The following is a 19,124-nucleotide window of genomic DNA, read 5'->3' on the forward strand; positions in this document are numbered from 1 at the left end:
CTTGTTACAATCCTACAAAGTTAATAAATTGAATGATTTGGGTCAATGAATTAAAAGAAAAACTTTACTCCAAGATGTTACTTAACTAGTCTGAAATTGTCCATCATTATATTAATTAATAGGTTGTACTTTCAGTTGAGTTGGTTTATCTGATTGGCTACTTAATGTTGTTGGCCCATAGGAGATATAAAACAGGGCATTATGTTGGTACAAGTCCTTATAACATGCTCCTGAGAAGGGAGAAAAGATAGGAACAATCAGTGTGTACAGGGACAAGAAAAGGAGGAGACGGTGGTGTCCAACTGGCATGTTTGTCTGGAGCCCTAGGCTTACCTGCAGCATTTCATTACCATTCTGGTTGCCTCATTATCATCTTTATTCATTGATTCAAAAATACTAACAAGTACCCACCTTATGCTGGGCCCTGGGATGGGAGTGTTCAGAAATGGGCGAGATAAGAGAGCTATGTAAGAAGATGCCCTGTGCATGCAAAGAACAGTTCAATGAGGTACTCAGGTCTGTAAAATTTAAGTGTAAATCAATGTAGAAAGGCTATAGGAGATGGATACAGAGGCTTATAAGAAATCCTAAAAGGGGTTTTTCCTTTACTTGGGGTATGGAAGAAAGCTTTGAAGAAGCAATGACATTGAACTCAGTCTCAAAGGATGGAGGAAAATTCGTCATGCCAAAAAAAAGAGAAAGAAGTCATTTAAAGAAGAGAGAAGGTTAAAAACACAGACATGGCAGAAAACCATATGCATATAAAGATATCATATAAGCTATCATGGCTAGAATATAAAGGGAGGTTGTTGGAAGAATAAGAAGATAGAAAGGTAAACCGGGGTCCATCTGAGAGAGTTTTATAATGTCTACTAAAGAGCTTATACTGTATGTTGTAGGCATCTCCTCTCCTAAATGACTTCAGTCTTAGATAAGGAGTTTACGAACACATATTAAGTGCAACTAAAGTAGGGATGGAAAATGGATTGTAGTAACAAATATGATGAAGGCATTCTGATGATGAGTTTAATGAATACATTATTGCCAATAAACGCTGGAAGAAAAAATAAAAAATGCTAGTTAAATAATAATAATTAATATAACAAAAACAACGATGATGATAATGAATGAGAAACTCAGTTCAGTGATACTGCCGTTCCTTCGGAAAACAATATTTAAAGCCAAAAGTCCTTACCTTAATGTCAAATGGTCCTGTTTGATCTGGTTGATTATAAATTTCCAACTGCTTTCTAATAGGAGACAGCCACAGAAGCAGATGATTTAATTGTTCTTCAAACTGTCCAAGGTCTTTTATATGAGCCTCAATTTCTCCTTGTTTCTCAGGTAAATCTCTAGAAACCTGCAAGGGAAAAAAATGTAAAAGATTCTCATGGAATAAATTTAAAGAAGAAAAAGAAATATTTTTAAAGTTACTTGCCATAAAATGTAATAGAAATTTACTGAATTTGGTATTTTAACAGCATGATATTGATTACTTATATGTGTTCCATGTTAGGATTTAATTTATATATTACAAATCATAGATCAATAGTCTTTCCAAAATTCTATGCTTTAAAGACAATAAGCCTTTTTTGGAAATTCAAAGCACACACCCACACAAATGCACACAAAACTCCAATCGACAAAAATAAAGGAGAGTATTCTTTACTTAACCATTCACTTATTAAACCTAATGGTGTGATGTGTATTATATGTCAGCCACTCTGCCTTTATACTTGCTTCTAACTTGTAATTGTACAAGCAAATTCTCTTACATACAAAGAAAACGGGTGAGGCGAGCATTTTTGTGAGCTATAGTTTGCAGGTCCTGGTATAATCAAGTAAAACAGTATCAGATGATTGGAAGAAGAAGTAAAAAGAACATCTGAAGTAGAGTAGAATATAACAATGATTGTTGGTTATTTTTATTAAGGGCTTACTATGTGCCAAGTACCATGTTTGGAAGTTTCACATTTATTGCCTCTTTAATCCACCCAACAACCCTATGATATAGACACTATCATTACCCCAATGTTATAAATGGATGATGACATGAGGGTTGAGAAATGTGAAATAATTTGGAAAACAGTATGACATATTGCTCAACACTGTGAGGTCTAGAGTCAGGCTGCTTGGTTTTAAATCCTGGTTCCAGGTCTCTTCCAGCACATTAGCCAAGTTTTCCTTAACTTTCAATGCTTTCTCTATAAAATGGGGACAACGATAGTATCTACATCATAGGGTCACTGTAAGGATTAAATAAAGTAATCCATGTAAATAGCTTAGAGCAGTGCTCTGCATATTAGCGAATGAAAATAAACTCATTAAATGTTACTGATTATTACTCAAGCTCAAGTGTAAGTAGAGAGACAGGATAAACAAGAACAAAGCCTTTTTCTTCAGATTATCAAGAGCTAAAATAGGTACACAGGAATAAAACATGTAAACCTGCACTGGCAACTTTTAATGATATTATTAATACTATTCTAATAATATGAACATAACATTGTAATATGAACACAAATGTTACAATATGCATCTATTATATAATAATATTATCATGATACTATGAATAATAGAGAACATTTTAAAAGTAAACTAGCTAAGCATACTAATTTACTAGTGCACTGTCTAAACAATGCCCCATATTTTGGAACAATTGTTTTAGATACTTTTAAAAGAACTAACTATGAACATTTGTTAATTGGACCCAAGAGATGTAGGGTGAAAAAGAGATAAATTAATGGACAAAATAACCAATCAATTAATGTATAGGGGAAGGAATTTTACATGTGCTCGTATTATACGTAAACAATATGTATTTTGAAATACTGTAAATACATTTATATGTATTATGTAAAATGTATGTGAACGCATGAATGTAGGTTTAACAACCAGTCTGGGCTGACGCACGCCAGCCCAGGACTGATCTCAGGCTCTCACAACAATGTTTCCTTGGAATACAAAATTTAGGATGAATGGGAAATGTGGGGCCCGCCTTGTTTGTTGTATGGAACTGTATCTGACAGGGGGCAGCCGTGAGTTGGAATACAGCCATTGGGTCTATACGACTAAAATGGTGTAAAAGATGGAAGGGAAATAGATGTTACGTCTCCTATTTAAGGTGACCTGCACAAACCTTGGTTTTCATCCCTGGCAGCCTTTCTCTGTGTAGGTGAGGAGTCAAAAGAAGAAACATGTGTGAGTAGCATGGAATGTTTGTCCATAAATAATGAATCGTGATGCTGTATCTGTTGTGTCTTCCTTGTACCCTGCTATAAAGCCAAGTAAACACAGTATTAGATAAAGACCTATTTGTATTTCATGAGTTCTAACCCATAAAGAAATCTATGGTGCTGAACCATATTTATGTGTGTGTGAGTGTGTAAAAGTATGTGCGATAGTTAATATCACAAATGTAATTCCATGTATATAATATATAATCTAATATTGCCCTCAACCTATCTTTTGCTGCATTTATAAGGAAGTAACTAAACAGTTTATTTTTATTGGATCATTTTCTACTCACAAGTACATGTAAAAGCATTTTACAGCTCAACTTACACAATCTAAGAGCCTCTAGATTCTGAAGCTACTGGAGATAAAAGCCATCATATTTGCTTAAAAGCTCTAAAATTGAGCAATGAACTCATTTATATCTGATCGCAAAGTAGTTCACGTTTCATTTAGGCTTCATATATAAGCACAGAAATCTGTATAACTTTTAACTAAGATTGTTGGTTTCCTTCTCATCCTCCCAACACATCCCTTTCTGGTTATTGAGATAGAATAATGCTTGACAGAAAATAGGGAATGAGTGAGATTTGACTAATATTTGGAATCCTTAAATGATAGCTTATAATGAGATTGTGGAACACAAGAAGTTTTCAGCTTAGCTCTGGCATCTGCATTAGGTATATCCTCACAGATCTTGTACTTCCCACCATTCACAGCATTTACCTTACACTATTTAATTTATTATTTACATTGACCTCCCTCATTGAGCTTTGATTTGTGGACGAACTGAGTTCCTACACCTGATAGGACTTCAATAAATATCTGTTGAATCAAAGACAAACAATTTCCAAATTCAGGATTCATTTCTTTTTTTTCTAACGTAAGAACCAATACATGTCCAGAGATGTTAACAACATAAAAAATGTAATTTTATCCTCAAGTTAAACATCTTTAATTAACAGACAAAAATATTCGTAAATCGGACTACATAAAAATCAGAAACTTCTGCATGGCATAGAAAACTAAAAGCAAACTCAAATGATAAATTGCGAAAAAAAGGATTTGTGACTCACATCTCAGATAAGGGACTAATTTTCCTAGCACTTAAGAGAGCTCCTGAAAATTAATAAGGAAAACGACCAACAACCCAAAAGAAAATTAGACAAAAGTTAAGGACAGGTCACAAAAAAGAAAACACAAATGTATTTTAAACATACAAAAAGAAGCTAAGCCTTGCTCATAATGAGAGATCTGAAAATTTCATCTATTGCACTCACAAAAACCCAGGTTTGAAACACACTATGCTGCCAAAGTTGCGGAAAATACACAGTCCTATACATGGCTGATGTTCATATTGGTGTGCCCTTGTGGAAGATAATTCAGCAATATTTATCAAATACATGTAATCTTTGACCCAGAACTTTTACTTCTAGGAATTTATCTTGTAGACATATTCCCGGAACTAAAATCAATGTTTGGTGATAGTAGGGCAGATGGTGGAAGGGGTGGGAGATTTTTCACTATATTTTTTAATTTTTGAAAAATATAAGTGTATCATCTTTGCAAATAAATACTTTAATTTAGAAAGGAAAACTACTAGCTTTTCTTCTTACCAAAAAATACTGGTGAGAAATTATATTTTATATATTTTAATAACAAATGATTATTAATATGATATAACATATCTAAAGTCACCAGTCAAAAATCCTTTGACTATTTTCCTATGACAATACCACTTATTTAATGGTCAGGTGTAATTTGAGAGCTTCTAATACATAATTTGTATGCTTTTTTCCCTCCCCTTCAAAACAGTCTTCAGGAGTTGATGGCTGCTTCTATATAGTTTATGGAAAAAGATAGTAGGTGTGAATAATTTATGATGTAAATAAGAGTAAGTTTTGTGTAAGTTTCTACGTGTTTTAAAATAATTTACTGTTATATTTACTACTTCACATTCTTAGCAAAATGCAGACACAAAAACACTTTACTAGTAAAATGCATCATTTTTCCCCATAATCTTTTTTAGTATTATAAAACCATGCTCTTCACGCAACATGTTCCCTGTGGTGAAAAAAACAACCACATCCATTCCCTTCTATGTTAATTTAGAATCTAACCAAATCCTGACCTAATTTCACATAAGATTAGCTTCCTTTTCTCTCAATTTCCAACTTTTAATTTCAAATGTGTAGAAGTTTTAATATTAAGATAAACAGAGATGTCTGTTTTTGAAATAAGTAGATGGTAAATACTGACTTCATCTTACACCAAAAATCTTCTAGAGAATTAAAAAAGTGTAAAAAAGTTAATAATAACAGAACTAGAATAAAATATTGGAGTGGGAAATTCCTTTGGAAGCAGAGAGGAATGTGAATAAACTATTTAATATAACATTTGCATTGTTCATTTAGAAATTAAGGCCAATTAGCAGAACTAAAAACAAATGATAACTGGGAATATTTGCAGCACCTGTCAGACAAAGGGTACTATTCTTACATATAAGAAGATCTTTCAAGGCATGAAAAGAGATGGATAATCTACTAGAAAACTGGATAAAGAATATAAACAGGAATTTGAGAAAAAATGCAAACAGCCAATAAACAAAAGTCCAACCGCTAAGTAATCAATGAAATGCAAATTAAAACAGTAATGATATACCACCATTTGCCTATTATATTGGCTTTTGCAAAAGGTGTTTGTCAATGTTCTGGAAAATAAGCACTCTTATGATGTTTGTTGGGGAATAAATTCTCATATTTGTAGGAAGGAATTTGATAATTCATACCAAAAAGCAAGACTTCTACCCTGAAAACTACAAACATTATGGAGAGGTTAAGGAAAAGCTAAATAAATAAAGGAATATATCTTGTTCCTCTATAGGAAGGAGCCAATTGAAGGAACCAATTGGAAGGTCCAATATTGGAAAGATACAAGTTCTCTTCAAATAATCTGTAAATTCAATGCAATTCCAATCAAAGTTGCAGCAGCTAGTTTATAATAGAAATTGGCATGCCAATTCTAAGATTTACATGGAAATGCAAAGGACCAAGAATACCCCAGGCAAACTTGAAGAATAACAAAGTTCAAGAATGTTTACAATCAGATATCAATATTTATTATAATTAATTCTTGGTGGTATTGCTGTGAGAATAGATTATATATATTTATTTAATTTATGACAATGGTGCCACTTTAGTTAAATGGAGAGTGGATGATCTTTTCAATAAATGTTCCAGGTTAACTGGATATTCATATAAAAAGATGAATCTTTACTCCTACTTTACACCATACACACAAAAAAATCAATTCCAGATTGCTATAGGCCTCAATGTAAAAGGCAAAATAATAAAGTTCTCAAAAGAAAATATAGGAAAATATCTTGATGATTTTAGAGTCAGGGATTATTTCTTAAACAAGACATAAAAAACACTAGATACTAAGGAAAAGATTGATAAATTGAACTTCATTCATCAAGAGATACCACAAAGAGAAAAAAACAAGGCCCAGGTTGGAAGAAGATATTCGCAATGCATGCATCTGCCCAAAGACTTGTATCCAAAGAACTCCGACATCTATGAGAAAAAGATAGTTAACTAATTTTTTTTTAAATGGGCGAAAGATTTGCTCAAAAATTTCACATAAGCGAATATAAAAATGGTTCTAATCATCACAGGATTACAAATTGAAACACAATGAGATAACAGTTTGCATCCACCAGAATGGCCAAAGAGAAAAAGACTGAAAACACATATTCTTGATAAGGATGTAGAACAACTGGAACTCTTATACACTGCTGGTAAGGGCGAATTGGTACAATCATGTTGGAGAACTGTTGGGCGGTATTTCCAAAAGCAAACATACATGTATCATATGATCCAGCCATTCTACTTCCAAGTATATTCAAAAGAAACGTGTATATATAAGCAGTAACGGACATGCACATCATAACAGCATTACTCATAATAGCCTCATACTAGACACAACTCAAATGTCTCCCAACAGTGGAATGGATAAACTGTGGCATAGTCACACAATGGAATACTGTAAAGAGGATAAGTAAACAGACTATGGTACATGCAACAGCAGGGAAGAATCTCGCAAAAATAATATTGAACAGGAGCTAAGTCAAACGTAAGGGCATATACTATATGATTCCATTTATATTAATTTCAAAGGCAGGCAAAACTAACATAGGTATTAGAAGTCAGAAGAGTGCTTATCCTTGGGCTGGGAGGGGATTAATAACCGGGGTAACATTCTAATTCTTGATCTGGGTGCTAGTAGCAAGTGGATGCTAATTTTTTAAAAAAAATTATCAACTTCTATTCTTATGATTTGTGCTCTTTTCTATGAGTCTCTTATCCTTCGATTTAAAAGATTACATGAAAATATTTCAAAAGTTTTAAAAGTATTCATTGCTTTCAACTACAAAATTCTACTTCTCTGAATTTTCCTAGGGGAATATCAGAGATATACATATAGACATGTGACAAGAATGCTCAATTCTGTCATTTATACTAATGAAAAAGTGGAATTGCCAAATAGAATAAATTGCATCCATATAATGGTATACTTTGCATTCATTAAAGTACATATCATGAAAAACATTCTATTATATTGAAAAATATTCATGACATATTAATTAGTAAAACGTTATATACCATGCATAAATTATGTCTTCAATTTTCTGTGTATATTTTACATATCAGTATCTACACATAAAATACATACACATATTCTTTAGATGATTGGAAATACATGCACCAAATTATTAACCATGATTTTGGGGGATGTTATCAATTAAAGAATTTTTTTAAATTGTTAATATATTTTTGCCTTTTCCAAAGTTACCACACAGGAAGAGTATTATTTGGTATGTTTTAAATGCTAAACAAAAATAAGTAAATGGATCATACTGGTTGAGTGGCTGGTTATTCCTTCAAAATATTAGCAATAATAAAATTACTATTATAACTTAGATTGACAAAATGCTTCAGGTAGTATGTGACAGATTTTACTTATATTAGCTCCCTTAATCTCATCCATGATCCTGTGAAATAAATATAATTTTCTACAACTAACAAATGAGGAAATTAAGGCTCAAAACTATTAATAATATTCCTAAGGTTACTAGTAGGGGAAAAAACATGGCATTTAACATCTAGTTTTTCCCAACTTCAAACTCCACTCTTTCCTTTTCTCTTCCTCCCCAAAACATACTTTCTGCTATCTTTCAAAATCTAACATATTACTTGATAAATGGAGTACGAAACTCATTACTTTTCAAAAGTTTTCATTTTTGTAAGAACAGTCTATACCCGTAATACTCATTATCATTAACAAGACACACATTTAGAAGTCAACTTTAATATGAAATAATATAAATGAAATGCATGTATATAAACATATTTTGAAAACAAAAAAATGCTATTTCACATTTGTTAATTCAACACTGTCTATTATATAGGGACCACAAGGTAAATTAGTTTGCTTATTGAATAAATGTTTGGATGATGATTTATCTAAAATCATGATTAAATGATCTTCATATAACTGTAATAAGTAACTTCTATATTTTGGTAGATTTGTCATTCATTTTAAAATAGAGGCACAGATAAAATAAGTGGTTATAATGATTAAAAATAGTAATAGAGGGGCTGGCCCCGTGGCCGAGTGGTTAGGTTTGCGTGCTCCGCTGCAGGCGACCCAGTGTTTTGTTGGTTCGAACCCTGGGTGCGGACGTGGTACTGCTCATCAAACCATGCTGAGGCAGCGTCCCACATGCCACAACTAGAAGGACCCACAACGAAGAATATACAACTATGTACGGGGGGGGGGGGGGGTTGGGGAGAAAAAGGAAAATAATAAAATCTTTTAAAAAAAAATAGTAATAGAAAACTGCCAATTCTAGTAAGTAGCAATCTGTGGGATAAATCAGCATTATTTCCAAAGAATTTACTGTTAAATGCTGAACTTTGAACCTTTCATACTTAAAAATATAAAAAATATTTGATTGAATTTTAATTCAATTTCAAAATTCCTATCTCATACAATTCCAAACAGAATACCAGGAATGAAATTTTAGACGTAAAAAATAAAATCATAAAAATAGTGAAAATATGAGTAAATGTTCTTATAATTTTGATGTAAAAGTTATAATTTTCATTTAAAAACCATAAAGTGATAGACAAATTCATGACAATGCAAAACCTCCTTACATAAAAAATCAAACAGGCAAAAGAAAAATCAAAATCCAAAACAATCCACCCTAAATAATTTCACAGACACTCTTAAGATAAAACCATTGTCACAGATCAATAGGAAAAAAGACCAAAACTCGACAGAAAATAAAGAACAAGGATCAGAAACAGACAATTCACGAAAGAAAACTATAACTGACCTCTAAGTTTATTTAAAATGTTGAATTACACTAGGAACCACAGAAATGTGATTCAAACAGTGAGGTGTAATATCCCACCTATTGATACGGCAAAGATTTAGAAGAATATCTTGTATTACAATGTGATGGTGTCATACAATAGCTATAGTATGGGGAATTGGGTCCTCTCATATACTACTGGTAAGCAAGTAAGTTGGAATACCCCTGGGGCTGGGGTTGGCAGTGGATGGGGTAGAGTTCTGCAGTACATATGCAAATACAAACATATTCTTACACTTAGACCACTAATTCTACTTCTAATAATTTATCTCAAGGCAACAATGATCGGTACAGATATTAAGCTACAAGAATGTTCGCCACAGCCTCTATTGAAATAGCTTACCTGCTCACCAATAGGGTATGGGTTAAAAGTTATCAACATCCATCCAGTGAAATACTCTTGTACCCATTTAAAAAATGATGCAAACGTTTATTTAGTGATATGGAAAAATGTATAGTGTCTCAAAAAATTAACAGTTGCAATTTGCGGGTAATAGATTATCTTTTCTTAGTTGTACTAATTTTTCTGCGATGAATTTATCCTACTTTCTAATAAGAAAATAGCTATTTTAAATATAGGTACACATATATGTATACTTCTTCTCTAGAAATAGAATATTTGTGTAGTACTTACGATGTGCCAAGCATTATTCTAAGTGTTTTTTTATATATCAACAACATTTAGTAATAAAAACCTGATGACGTTAAGTGTTATTATTGTTCCCATTTTACAAATGAAAAACTGACACAGAGAGGCTTAGTGACTTGCCTGAGGTCACACAGCCAGTAAGTGGTAACTGAGCTAGGATTTGAACTCAAGAAGTGAAACTTAGAAGCTCATACTCTTAATCGCTGTACTATTTTGTCTCCTAGTCCCTTTGGCTACACGATTTTGAGAAAAGATACTGATATGAATACAAAAGGAAGTCTACTTTCTTTCACAGCATTTCTTAAAATAAATTCCTTTAGTTAATGGTTGGATCTTACCACAATTTCCTCAAAACTTTGAACGTACGTGGGATGATAAAGTCCTATTGCCCTTGCAACTACCAAATTTAACTTCCAGAATCACCGCTCATTGTTTTATTTTCTTGCTTAAATCACATGACTCCCAATCATCTCCAAATTCTTTAGCCTGCCTTTTTAAACAATAGCCTTCAACAATTTGACCTTATCTACCATTCTTTCACATCTTTCTAATAATAAAACTCCATTTTGGTCTGCATTGTTCTTGGTATGCCCCTTGACTTTTCTTCCTTCTGTTCCCCTGTCATTATCTACTATGCCATTAAAAAGTCGTGTTTTCCCTCAATGAAGTATCTCTTTTCCTAATTGGCACATATAAAACCCCTCCCCATCCTGCATGTTTTGGGTAATGAAAATGCCACCTCCTCACAGAAGATTGATCCCTCTGGATGGAAAAAATTATTCTTTCTAATAAACTCTGTAGCATTTATTACCTGTGCTACTTCATCGGACCCTGTCAGTTATTGTGTTTTTCTTTAGTTTACTTTCTCGTTCAACCTGTGTCTTCTTCCCTCACCTCTCCTCAAAAACTTGCACACACACAGCACACACATACAGCCACAGTTGAAGTTTACATCTTTGTATATCCTTACCACCTTCTCTTACATGGTAGAGAACAATCTACCACGTAACAATCACAAACCAATTAATCATTGATCACTACAATAGAGAAGGGAGAAGGTAGAGGCAAGGATTAAAAGCAGGACTCTCTTCAGAGTACTTCTGTTTCACATAGGTCACATTTCTAACTCGCTTCTCGTTTTAGTCTATGTGTGAACACCCAAACTCACTAGAACAGTAAGAACAGGTCTTGCCTAGCAGCTGGACTGGGGAAAAGTGGTTTGAGAAACACAGGAGTATGAAAAGGTAGGATCTGGTCAGTCAAGAGGACTAAGGAACACATGTAGAGAACTCAATTCTTGACACATGTTTTCGTTGTTCTTAGTTTATCTTGATGCCATGGATTCTGGAGCTAGAGATGTGACTAGATATGCATTAATTACAGCATTGGCACGAACATTGCCCATGCAATTAATTCGATGAATATTTACCTAGTAACTCTTTTTGTTCCAGCCATGGCCCTGTATACTATCTATAAATCTACCGCTTTGTTAGTTGATTCAAGTTGCCCATTGTATGGTTAAATATAAACCTTCACTGCCAAGACTTATCCACCTTGAAAAAAGCTAAATAACCGTGTACTCTGAATGCATCTGAAACAAATACTCTCTTGCTGCCAACCAAAAATTAAGAAAAAACTTCCAAAATTTAGTAATACCAACTAATTCATGTACACTACCATCTTCCTTTGGATAAAATGCGGTATAACATATTTGGAGACCTCCTTTCACCTTGCATATTTTCCAACCGCCATAAATTAAAGTTAATAGAGAACCAGAACTTAGGAAAGGTATATTCTCAGGCACAATACTCAGTTATTTTTTACAATTGGTCTCATGGTAAAATATCCCTCAGTAGGAGGTCATTTATTTTCTTTCCCTCTGGAAATTTAATAGAAGAATAATGAATATAAAACTGAAAAATACATTATGACTACATGCCACCAGACATTTAAAAAATATAAATCTACATACAGTTTTAAAGTGACCAATTACAATTTACTTTTAGGACAGTCATTCTCGATGCATATGCATTGGGATTTTACTTTAAAAGTAAGTGGATTTTGTTTCTAAAGGATGTGGTTACTACTTACAATGTTTCAAGATCTATGTTTTCTATATTGCTTGCAGTTTTAAGCGAATGGAATAGTGAACTCTCCCATATCAAATCACAGTGTATATTAGTTTCATTGCATAACCACTTCATTACCACACCTGGATTTTGTTATTGTTGCTAAAGATCCGAAATGCATAATACATGATGAAATAAATTGAACATTTCTAGGGAGATTTCAAAGTCAGTAAAATTTGATGTACAATAAATAGGTTTGCAGTCCTTGGAGAACTCGGTCCTTATTACCACACTAAACCCATATCGGCTTTTAAATAAACCCCGGTATTCACGAGCAGTATTCTTGTTCATTAATTTCTTAGTTTGCAGTATAAGCAACTAACTCCATGGTATAATAATCCTTAATAATATACATAGCTCATGGAAAATATTCTCTGACTGCTCATCTTGATTCAACCCCCCCCCCCCCAAAGTTAGGGAACAGGCCCTGTAATGGCTCCCAGAGGCATTAGACAAGTAAAGTGAATTGGTGAAATTGATTTGCCCAAACCTCAATAGCTATCATTTATCTTCTAGAATAGATTTTACAGGGATTTACACCCACCTAACTATCCACCTACCCACACACTCTACTGCATAATGTGATTTTGATCACATACTGTTTAAACCCTGAGGACAATAAAACTCATAAAGAAGTTAAAATGTAATTTTATATGACACATACACACACCACGGGATGTGTTGTTACAAATTAACCCCATATTTTTCTTTCTGCCTCTCTCCCAGCCCATACTCATTCTAAATCAAGGAAAGAGGCACTGTATTCTCACACTCTCCCCTCAGCAGTCTTTGCTTTTATTTGCTTAAAGGACCTTAGCAGTAGCTTGGCTGATAGAGAAAAAGGTCCTTTGATTCCTAGGAAACATTGTTTTTTATTTTATTTGTTTTGTTTGATCAAAACTCAAGGAAAACTAAGCCAGGAGCTGTGTAATTTTACCCAAGCAACAGGACTCATCATAAATGATAATAGCTTGATATTTGTTAAGATAGTCCTTGAGGTGTTGGTGAAAATTAGCTATTTTAAGAATAGAATTTTTAAAAATCAGAGTCTTCTCCTTTGTTAATTTTATATAAACCACCATATTTCAGAATATGGACCTCAGGGAAAAAAGGAGAAAAATATACTGCATGAGCACATATCCTCAGTTTCAGACCTTCCATTAAAAAACAATTTAACAATTTAAATATCACTTTAAACTTAAATTTCTTAAAACTAAATACAATTTGAAAATCAGTTCCTCAGTTGTACTCGCCACCTTTCCAATGGTCAAAAGCCACAACGTATTGTACAGCACAGATAGAGAACATATCCATCACTGCAAAAGATTATCTTGGACAGCACTACAAGCCACATTGCAGGACTTGCTTCGGGACTGATGCATCTTAAAAGACTTATTCATCCTCATGATTTCTTTTTAAAGCACAACAACATATTTTAGAAAATAATTAATCCCGGAGTGTTCAAATACATTTACAAATTTGAGTTTTGATGACATGACAAGGAATTGCTGCTTTTAATCTCAACATTTTCTGGCTAACAAGTTTGTTGTTTTCCAAAACCTATTTCCTAAAAGAAAGAAAAATCACGACATTGAAAAGAAGTCTTATTTCTTTGCCCTCCTCTGAACGAAATCATTTTATTATGATGTTTAAAAATATCAAGATTAAAAGGGATTTTTGTAACAAATGGCATAATCCACATAACTCACGTTTATATTGTCTCTGTGTGTAAGTCTATATTGTTGCAAATTGATGTATTATTGCTATTTATACCATGAAGTAAATGCATATTGCATTACCCACTAAATGAAACATGCCTAACAATGAAGAAAATCAACATTCCAGGGAGTTTTAATCTCATTGACAAATAAAAGAATAATATGACATAGAATAGCTACTCCTGGAAATGGTGATGCTTAAGGAGGGTGTTTTGGTTTTGAATCCAAAAATAGCAGGATGTGTCATTGGCATATGTTAAGATGAAGCTTTATTATATGTGTAGACAATATGAGAAAAGGAAATAAAACTTGAAGGTGAGTGGGTCTCTTTGTGCTAGCCAGAAGAAAAAAGAGCACAGAAAGAAATCTGAAGAAGAGAAGAAAATTTGATTTCTCTGGAAAAAAATGAAAAATCCAGGCAGAAGTCAGGGCTAAGACAATCTAGTTTTCTGCCACGATTGTTGCTATAACCCCATTTTAACAAGAGTCTAGAACAGAGGACAGCGAACTATGGCTCATGGTCCAAATCCAGCCACCACTTGTTTTTGTACAGTTTCAGAGTTAAGAATGGTTTTACATTTTAAATAATCGACAAAACATCATAAGATGCATAAAAATTATATGAAATTCAAATTTGTGCCCATGAATACAGTATTGTTGGAACATGGCCGCACCCATTCATTTATGTACTGCCTACGGCCGCGTTTGTACTATACAGGCAGCAGCGAGTAGCTGTGGCCCGTATCTTCTGGCCTGCAAAGTCTAAAATGTTGACTATTCGCGCCTTTACAGTTTGCCGATCCCCGTTCTAGATGACCAAGGAGTTCCAGCTCAACCTTCAGTCCTTGTAAGCCTTTTCCCTGCCCGGCTCCCAGAGCTGCTTTAAGGGGTGAGCTCGAGAGGGAAGTACTTGGAATTCAATGTATGAGAAAAAACTTTTAAACTTAGCATCCATCAACTCATGTCTCCTCAGCAAACTCATCATCTAACTTTGGAAAATGTGGACAGCGACTTCCACTGGAAATTTTTAAAAATCCACAACTGTCCTGGCCTGTTGTTGAGGAAGTTTGCGGCCAGTATATGCAAATATCTGATCTGGCTCAGCCCTCTACTTGGGGCCAGCTAGCTGAAGCCTGCAATAGCAGTCAGCTGAAATTTGGAACCTGAATACGGCATGTGGTAAATGTTTAGCAAGATTGAATTATCCATATTATTGTTTAACATTAAAACCTTTTTATTTGCTTTCCCAGAAATTGTGATTCTGAAAAAAGCAAAAGAAAGCAGAACTTTAAAAATGGAAATGATGTACCAATATAAAAGCCAGAAAAATAAAATTTAAAAATATTGTTGTTATATCCTGTAAGTTACTCTTAGCCTTGATGAGATGAGCATTGAACTGCACTGGTCAACATGCTTGCCACTAGCTATACGTGGCTGTTGAGTGCCTGGAATGTGACTATTTAGAATAGAGATAGGGAGTAAGTGTAAGATACACAGTGGATTTCAAAGACTTAGTACAATAAAAAGAATGCAAAATATCTTATTTTCATATTGATCACAATGTCAAAATGATACCATTTTAGATACATTGAGTTAAATAAAATTACTGAAATTAATTTCACCTATTAATTTTTACTGTTTGATGTGGCCAGTAGAACTTTAAAAATCACATAAGTGGCTTGCATTGTATTTCTGTTGGACAGCACTGGTATCGAATAATACTATGCATCTAGAAATGGCAGAAAACTATTGAACGAGAGATAATCCATATATGTAAAAAAAAGTCACGTGACTTTTAGTACATCTACTAAGTTCCCTATTTTAATAAAAAGTAAGAGGTAAAGTTTTCTTATGAATGGAAGCTAAATTTCTTCTTGCCTCCACTAAATAAATGCTGAACAAATATTTTAGGCAAATGGTACGAAGAAGCACCAAATTATTAGTTTGTCTCGTATGGGTCCAGCTGTCTCCAATATGTTTCCTACACTCATTAGGATGAAGCAACCTCACGAGTGTTAATTCCATCTCTTTATTCTCTGGCCTCCATGTTTAAGTGAGCTCTCATGCTAAGGCCTTTGGGGACTGTCTTCCAACCATGTTGTGCCTGGAAACCAGAGCTGTACAGCTTTGTTTGCACATCACTGGTTGTCCAACTTTTCTGGCCCCCAGGCTGTATAGTATGCAACTTTATTCTTCACTAACTTCCTGCCTGAGGGGAAGAGTACTGAACAGAGGAATAGCCTCATATGGATAATGTTACTGTCACATTAGAGGAAGGGGAGGGGAGGGAGGAGACACACACCTGGGTCCATTCCTGGGTCTCAGATGAGGAAGCCTGGTGGTGGCTTCCTCTGCAGTAGGGCTGAGCAGTGTAACCCAGGGGAGGAAAGAGAGAGAGGCATGTGGCTGGGAAAGGAAAATGAGAGTCAGGGGATTTGAATCAATACCTAACGGGGGGGGGGGGGGATGATAACAGAGGACTGCAAGTCAGGGGACCCAAGTTCTAACACGTCCTCTGCCTCTATTTGTATCATCTGGGGTCGTTCAGTCAATATCTTTGGAACTCTATTTTCTCAACTGAAAAATGTTAGAGATTGGATTAGACTAGCTCTGAGGTGCCTTCTGTAGCTTGAATGCTCTATGAATAAATTTCATCTCTGGCAGAGAACAGAGCAATGTACACAGCCCTGAGTGTCTCACTGAGTTTAAAGGAGACAAAGACTATGTCGGCCTGACACCTGGATGCCCGTAAACATAAAAGATATTCTCCGAGGGTTTATAGGAGCCCGTGACATAGGCCTAAAACGTGGAAAATCTCATGACAATGGGATACCTCGTCACCCTAAGCAGACGTAAGCTTAATTTTCCTCAAGGCGAGATAATGAGCAATAGAGCCTAACAAAGCAATTTTGGGTACAAGCTTAACACAATCAAATGCCATGGTGTTCTAGTCATTTATTTACAGGATTTAAACATCTTTCCTCCAAAGCCGGGACTCCTGCCAGATAACCTGTGTAATATGGACCTAATGCAATGACTGACACCAAATGGCCAACAATTTTGGCCAGCCCAAGGGCTTTGCTGGTACAGGAGGTGCATCTCCTGGCTCGGGCTAAGGTTGCAGCTACATTCCTGATGATGTGGCCACATTTTAGGCTCTGGTTCCCAAGAGAGAGCTGAAGCGCAGTCATTCTCAGGCCTTGGAAGCCACCACTTTCAGGATCAGGTTAGGGAAATGCAGAGTATCTCAAGTCCTGAGGTACAGAAGGGAACAGAAGTTTGGGGGCATCAGGACAGTGTTTGTGAACTTAAAGGGACAGAAACATTCCTCTGAAGGGAAGCGCAGACCTTGCTGTTAACTTCTCTCTTCCTGCTTCACTCCCCAGAGGCTGGAAACTCAGACTCAGAGACACACACACAGCTGCCGCTTAGGGTACCTCTGTTGGACTAACATTTTATTTTTTTTATTGTGATGAGATTCTTAAAATGTGACTTTTTCTAATATCTATACAAACTGAAGCCGGAATTAGAACTATAAACTTGAAATCATGTTCTTTATTATTACTTTTATATAAATTACTCAGGACTCCAGACTGCATTAACCTATATGTTTTTCACAGGTGAACCATGAATTTAAAAAAACAGTTTTGAAATTGTTTTCAATCATTACAAAAAAACAGTTGAATTGGTTAATGGTTAAAAAAAAACACAACTATTTAGGACCTTTTATATGCCAGATAGTGTGCTAGGTAAATCATTCCTTCTGTCAATGAGGACTTATTCAGAAAGAAAAGAACGACATTTAACCATATAATTAAATTACCAAGTGATGAGTACTTTAATGAAGACTTACACAAAGCACTCTGAAGGCACGGAGTCTGGAGGACCTAGGGCTCCTGGAGGGAGAATGGAGAGATGAGAGGCAGAGGGAAGGACAATCCCACAAAGGAGACCTTATCTGAGTTGTGCGTTAATGGTTAAACTAGCAAAAGCCATTCCAGGAAGCCCACGAAAAGGTGAGATGCTGGCCCAAGCTTGATGACACGTGTGAGGCGGAGCAAAGCATTACTTACGACTTGGGTTGCCAGATAAAAAACAGGATGCCCATTTTAATTTGAATTTCAAATAAATAATGAATGCTTTTTAGTGATTTTTGGGGGAAGTACTTGGGACATACTTGTACTGAAAAATCTGGGCTTTCTATATCTTGATTTGATAATTTCTGCAACCCTAGTTATGATGGGAATGTGGAAGAAAACGGTGGCAGATGGGCTGGGTTTGAAGAGTTTCGTGCACCACGATATGGAGTACTGAATTTATTCTATAAAGATAAAAACTTTTAAATAGAGTCCAACAAAGTAGACTTCAGAAGGTGTAGAGTACAAGGGAGACCTGGATCCATTAAGCAGCCAAGGCCCAGTAATTAGCACGGACAGAGTCCATTCTGCTTTCCAAATATCTCACCTGTAACAGACACTTGACGGCTGGCATCACCTCTAATGTGGCTGGGGTGTGACGGACATTTCCTTTGCACATCGCCAACATCTCTCTGCTTACTCTACTTAGGGGATTCTCCGAAGCTGGGAGTGCTTCTTCTGGGATTTCCCCTTTGCTGTTTTACTAACCATATTCTCTCACTCCTACTTCTGAGGATCAAACACCCTGCTTTCAATTTCTTTATCGAATTTTTTTTTTTGAGGAAGACTGGCCCTGAGCTAACATCTGTTGCCAATCTTCCTCTTTTTGCTTGAGGAAGGTTGTCACTGAGTTAACATCTATGCCAATCTTCCTTTATTTTATGAGGGATGCTGCCACAGCGAGGCTTGACAAGCGGTGCTAGGTCTGTGCCCAGGATCTGAGCCTGTGAACCCCAGGCTGCCCGAGTGCAGCGTGTGAATTTAACTACTACACCACCGGGCTGGCCCCCCCGTCTTTCAATTTCTTGTCTTAGG

The 19,124-nt window shown here is 35.2% G+C and overlaps 1 protein-coding gene across 11 annotated transcripts in view; it reads right to left on the bottom strand.

Moving 5' to 3' along the window:
* The window catches only part of DMD (dystrophin), a 2,262,230-nt gene that overhangs the window by 689,699 nt on the left and 1,553,407 nt on the right, over positions 1–19,124 (bottom strand). For all 11 annotated transcript variants that reach the window (XM_023633802.2, XM_070257261.1, XM_070257256.1 and 8 more), the window contains one exon: positions 1,196–1,360. In XM_023633802.2, coding sequence (XP_023489570.2) covers positions 1,196–1,360 — 165 coding nt within the window. The remainder of the gene's footprint in view (positions 1–1,195; positions 1,361–19,124) is intronic.

The sequence above is a fragment of the Equus caballus genome, chromosome X (genome assembly GCF_041296265.1).
Source record: "Equus caballus isolate H_3958 breed thoroughbred chromosome X, TB-T2T, whole genome shotgun sequence".
Taxonomy (NCBI): domain Eukaryota; kingdom Metazoa; phylum Chordata; class Mammalia; order Perissodactyla; family Equidae; genus Equus; species Equus caballus.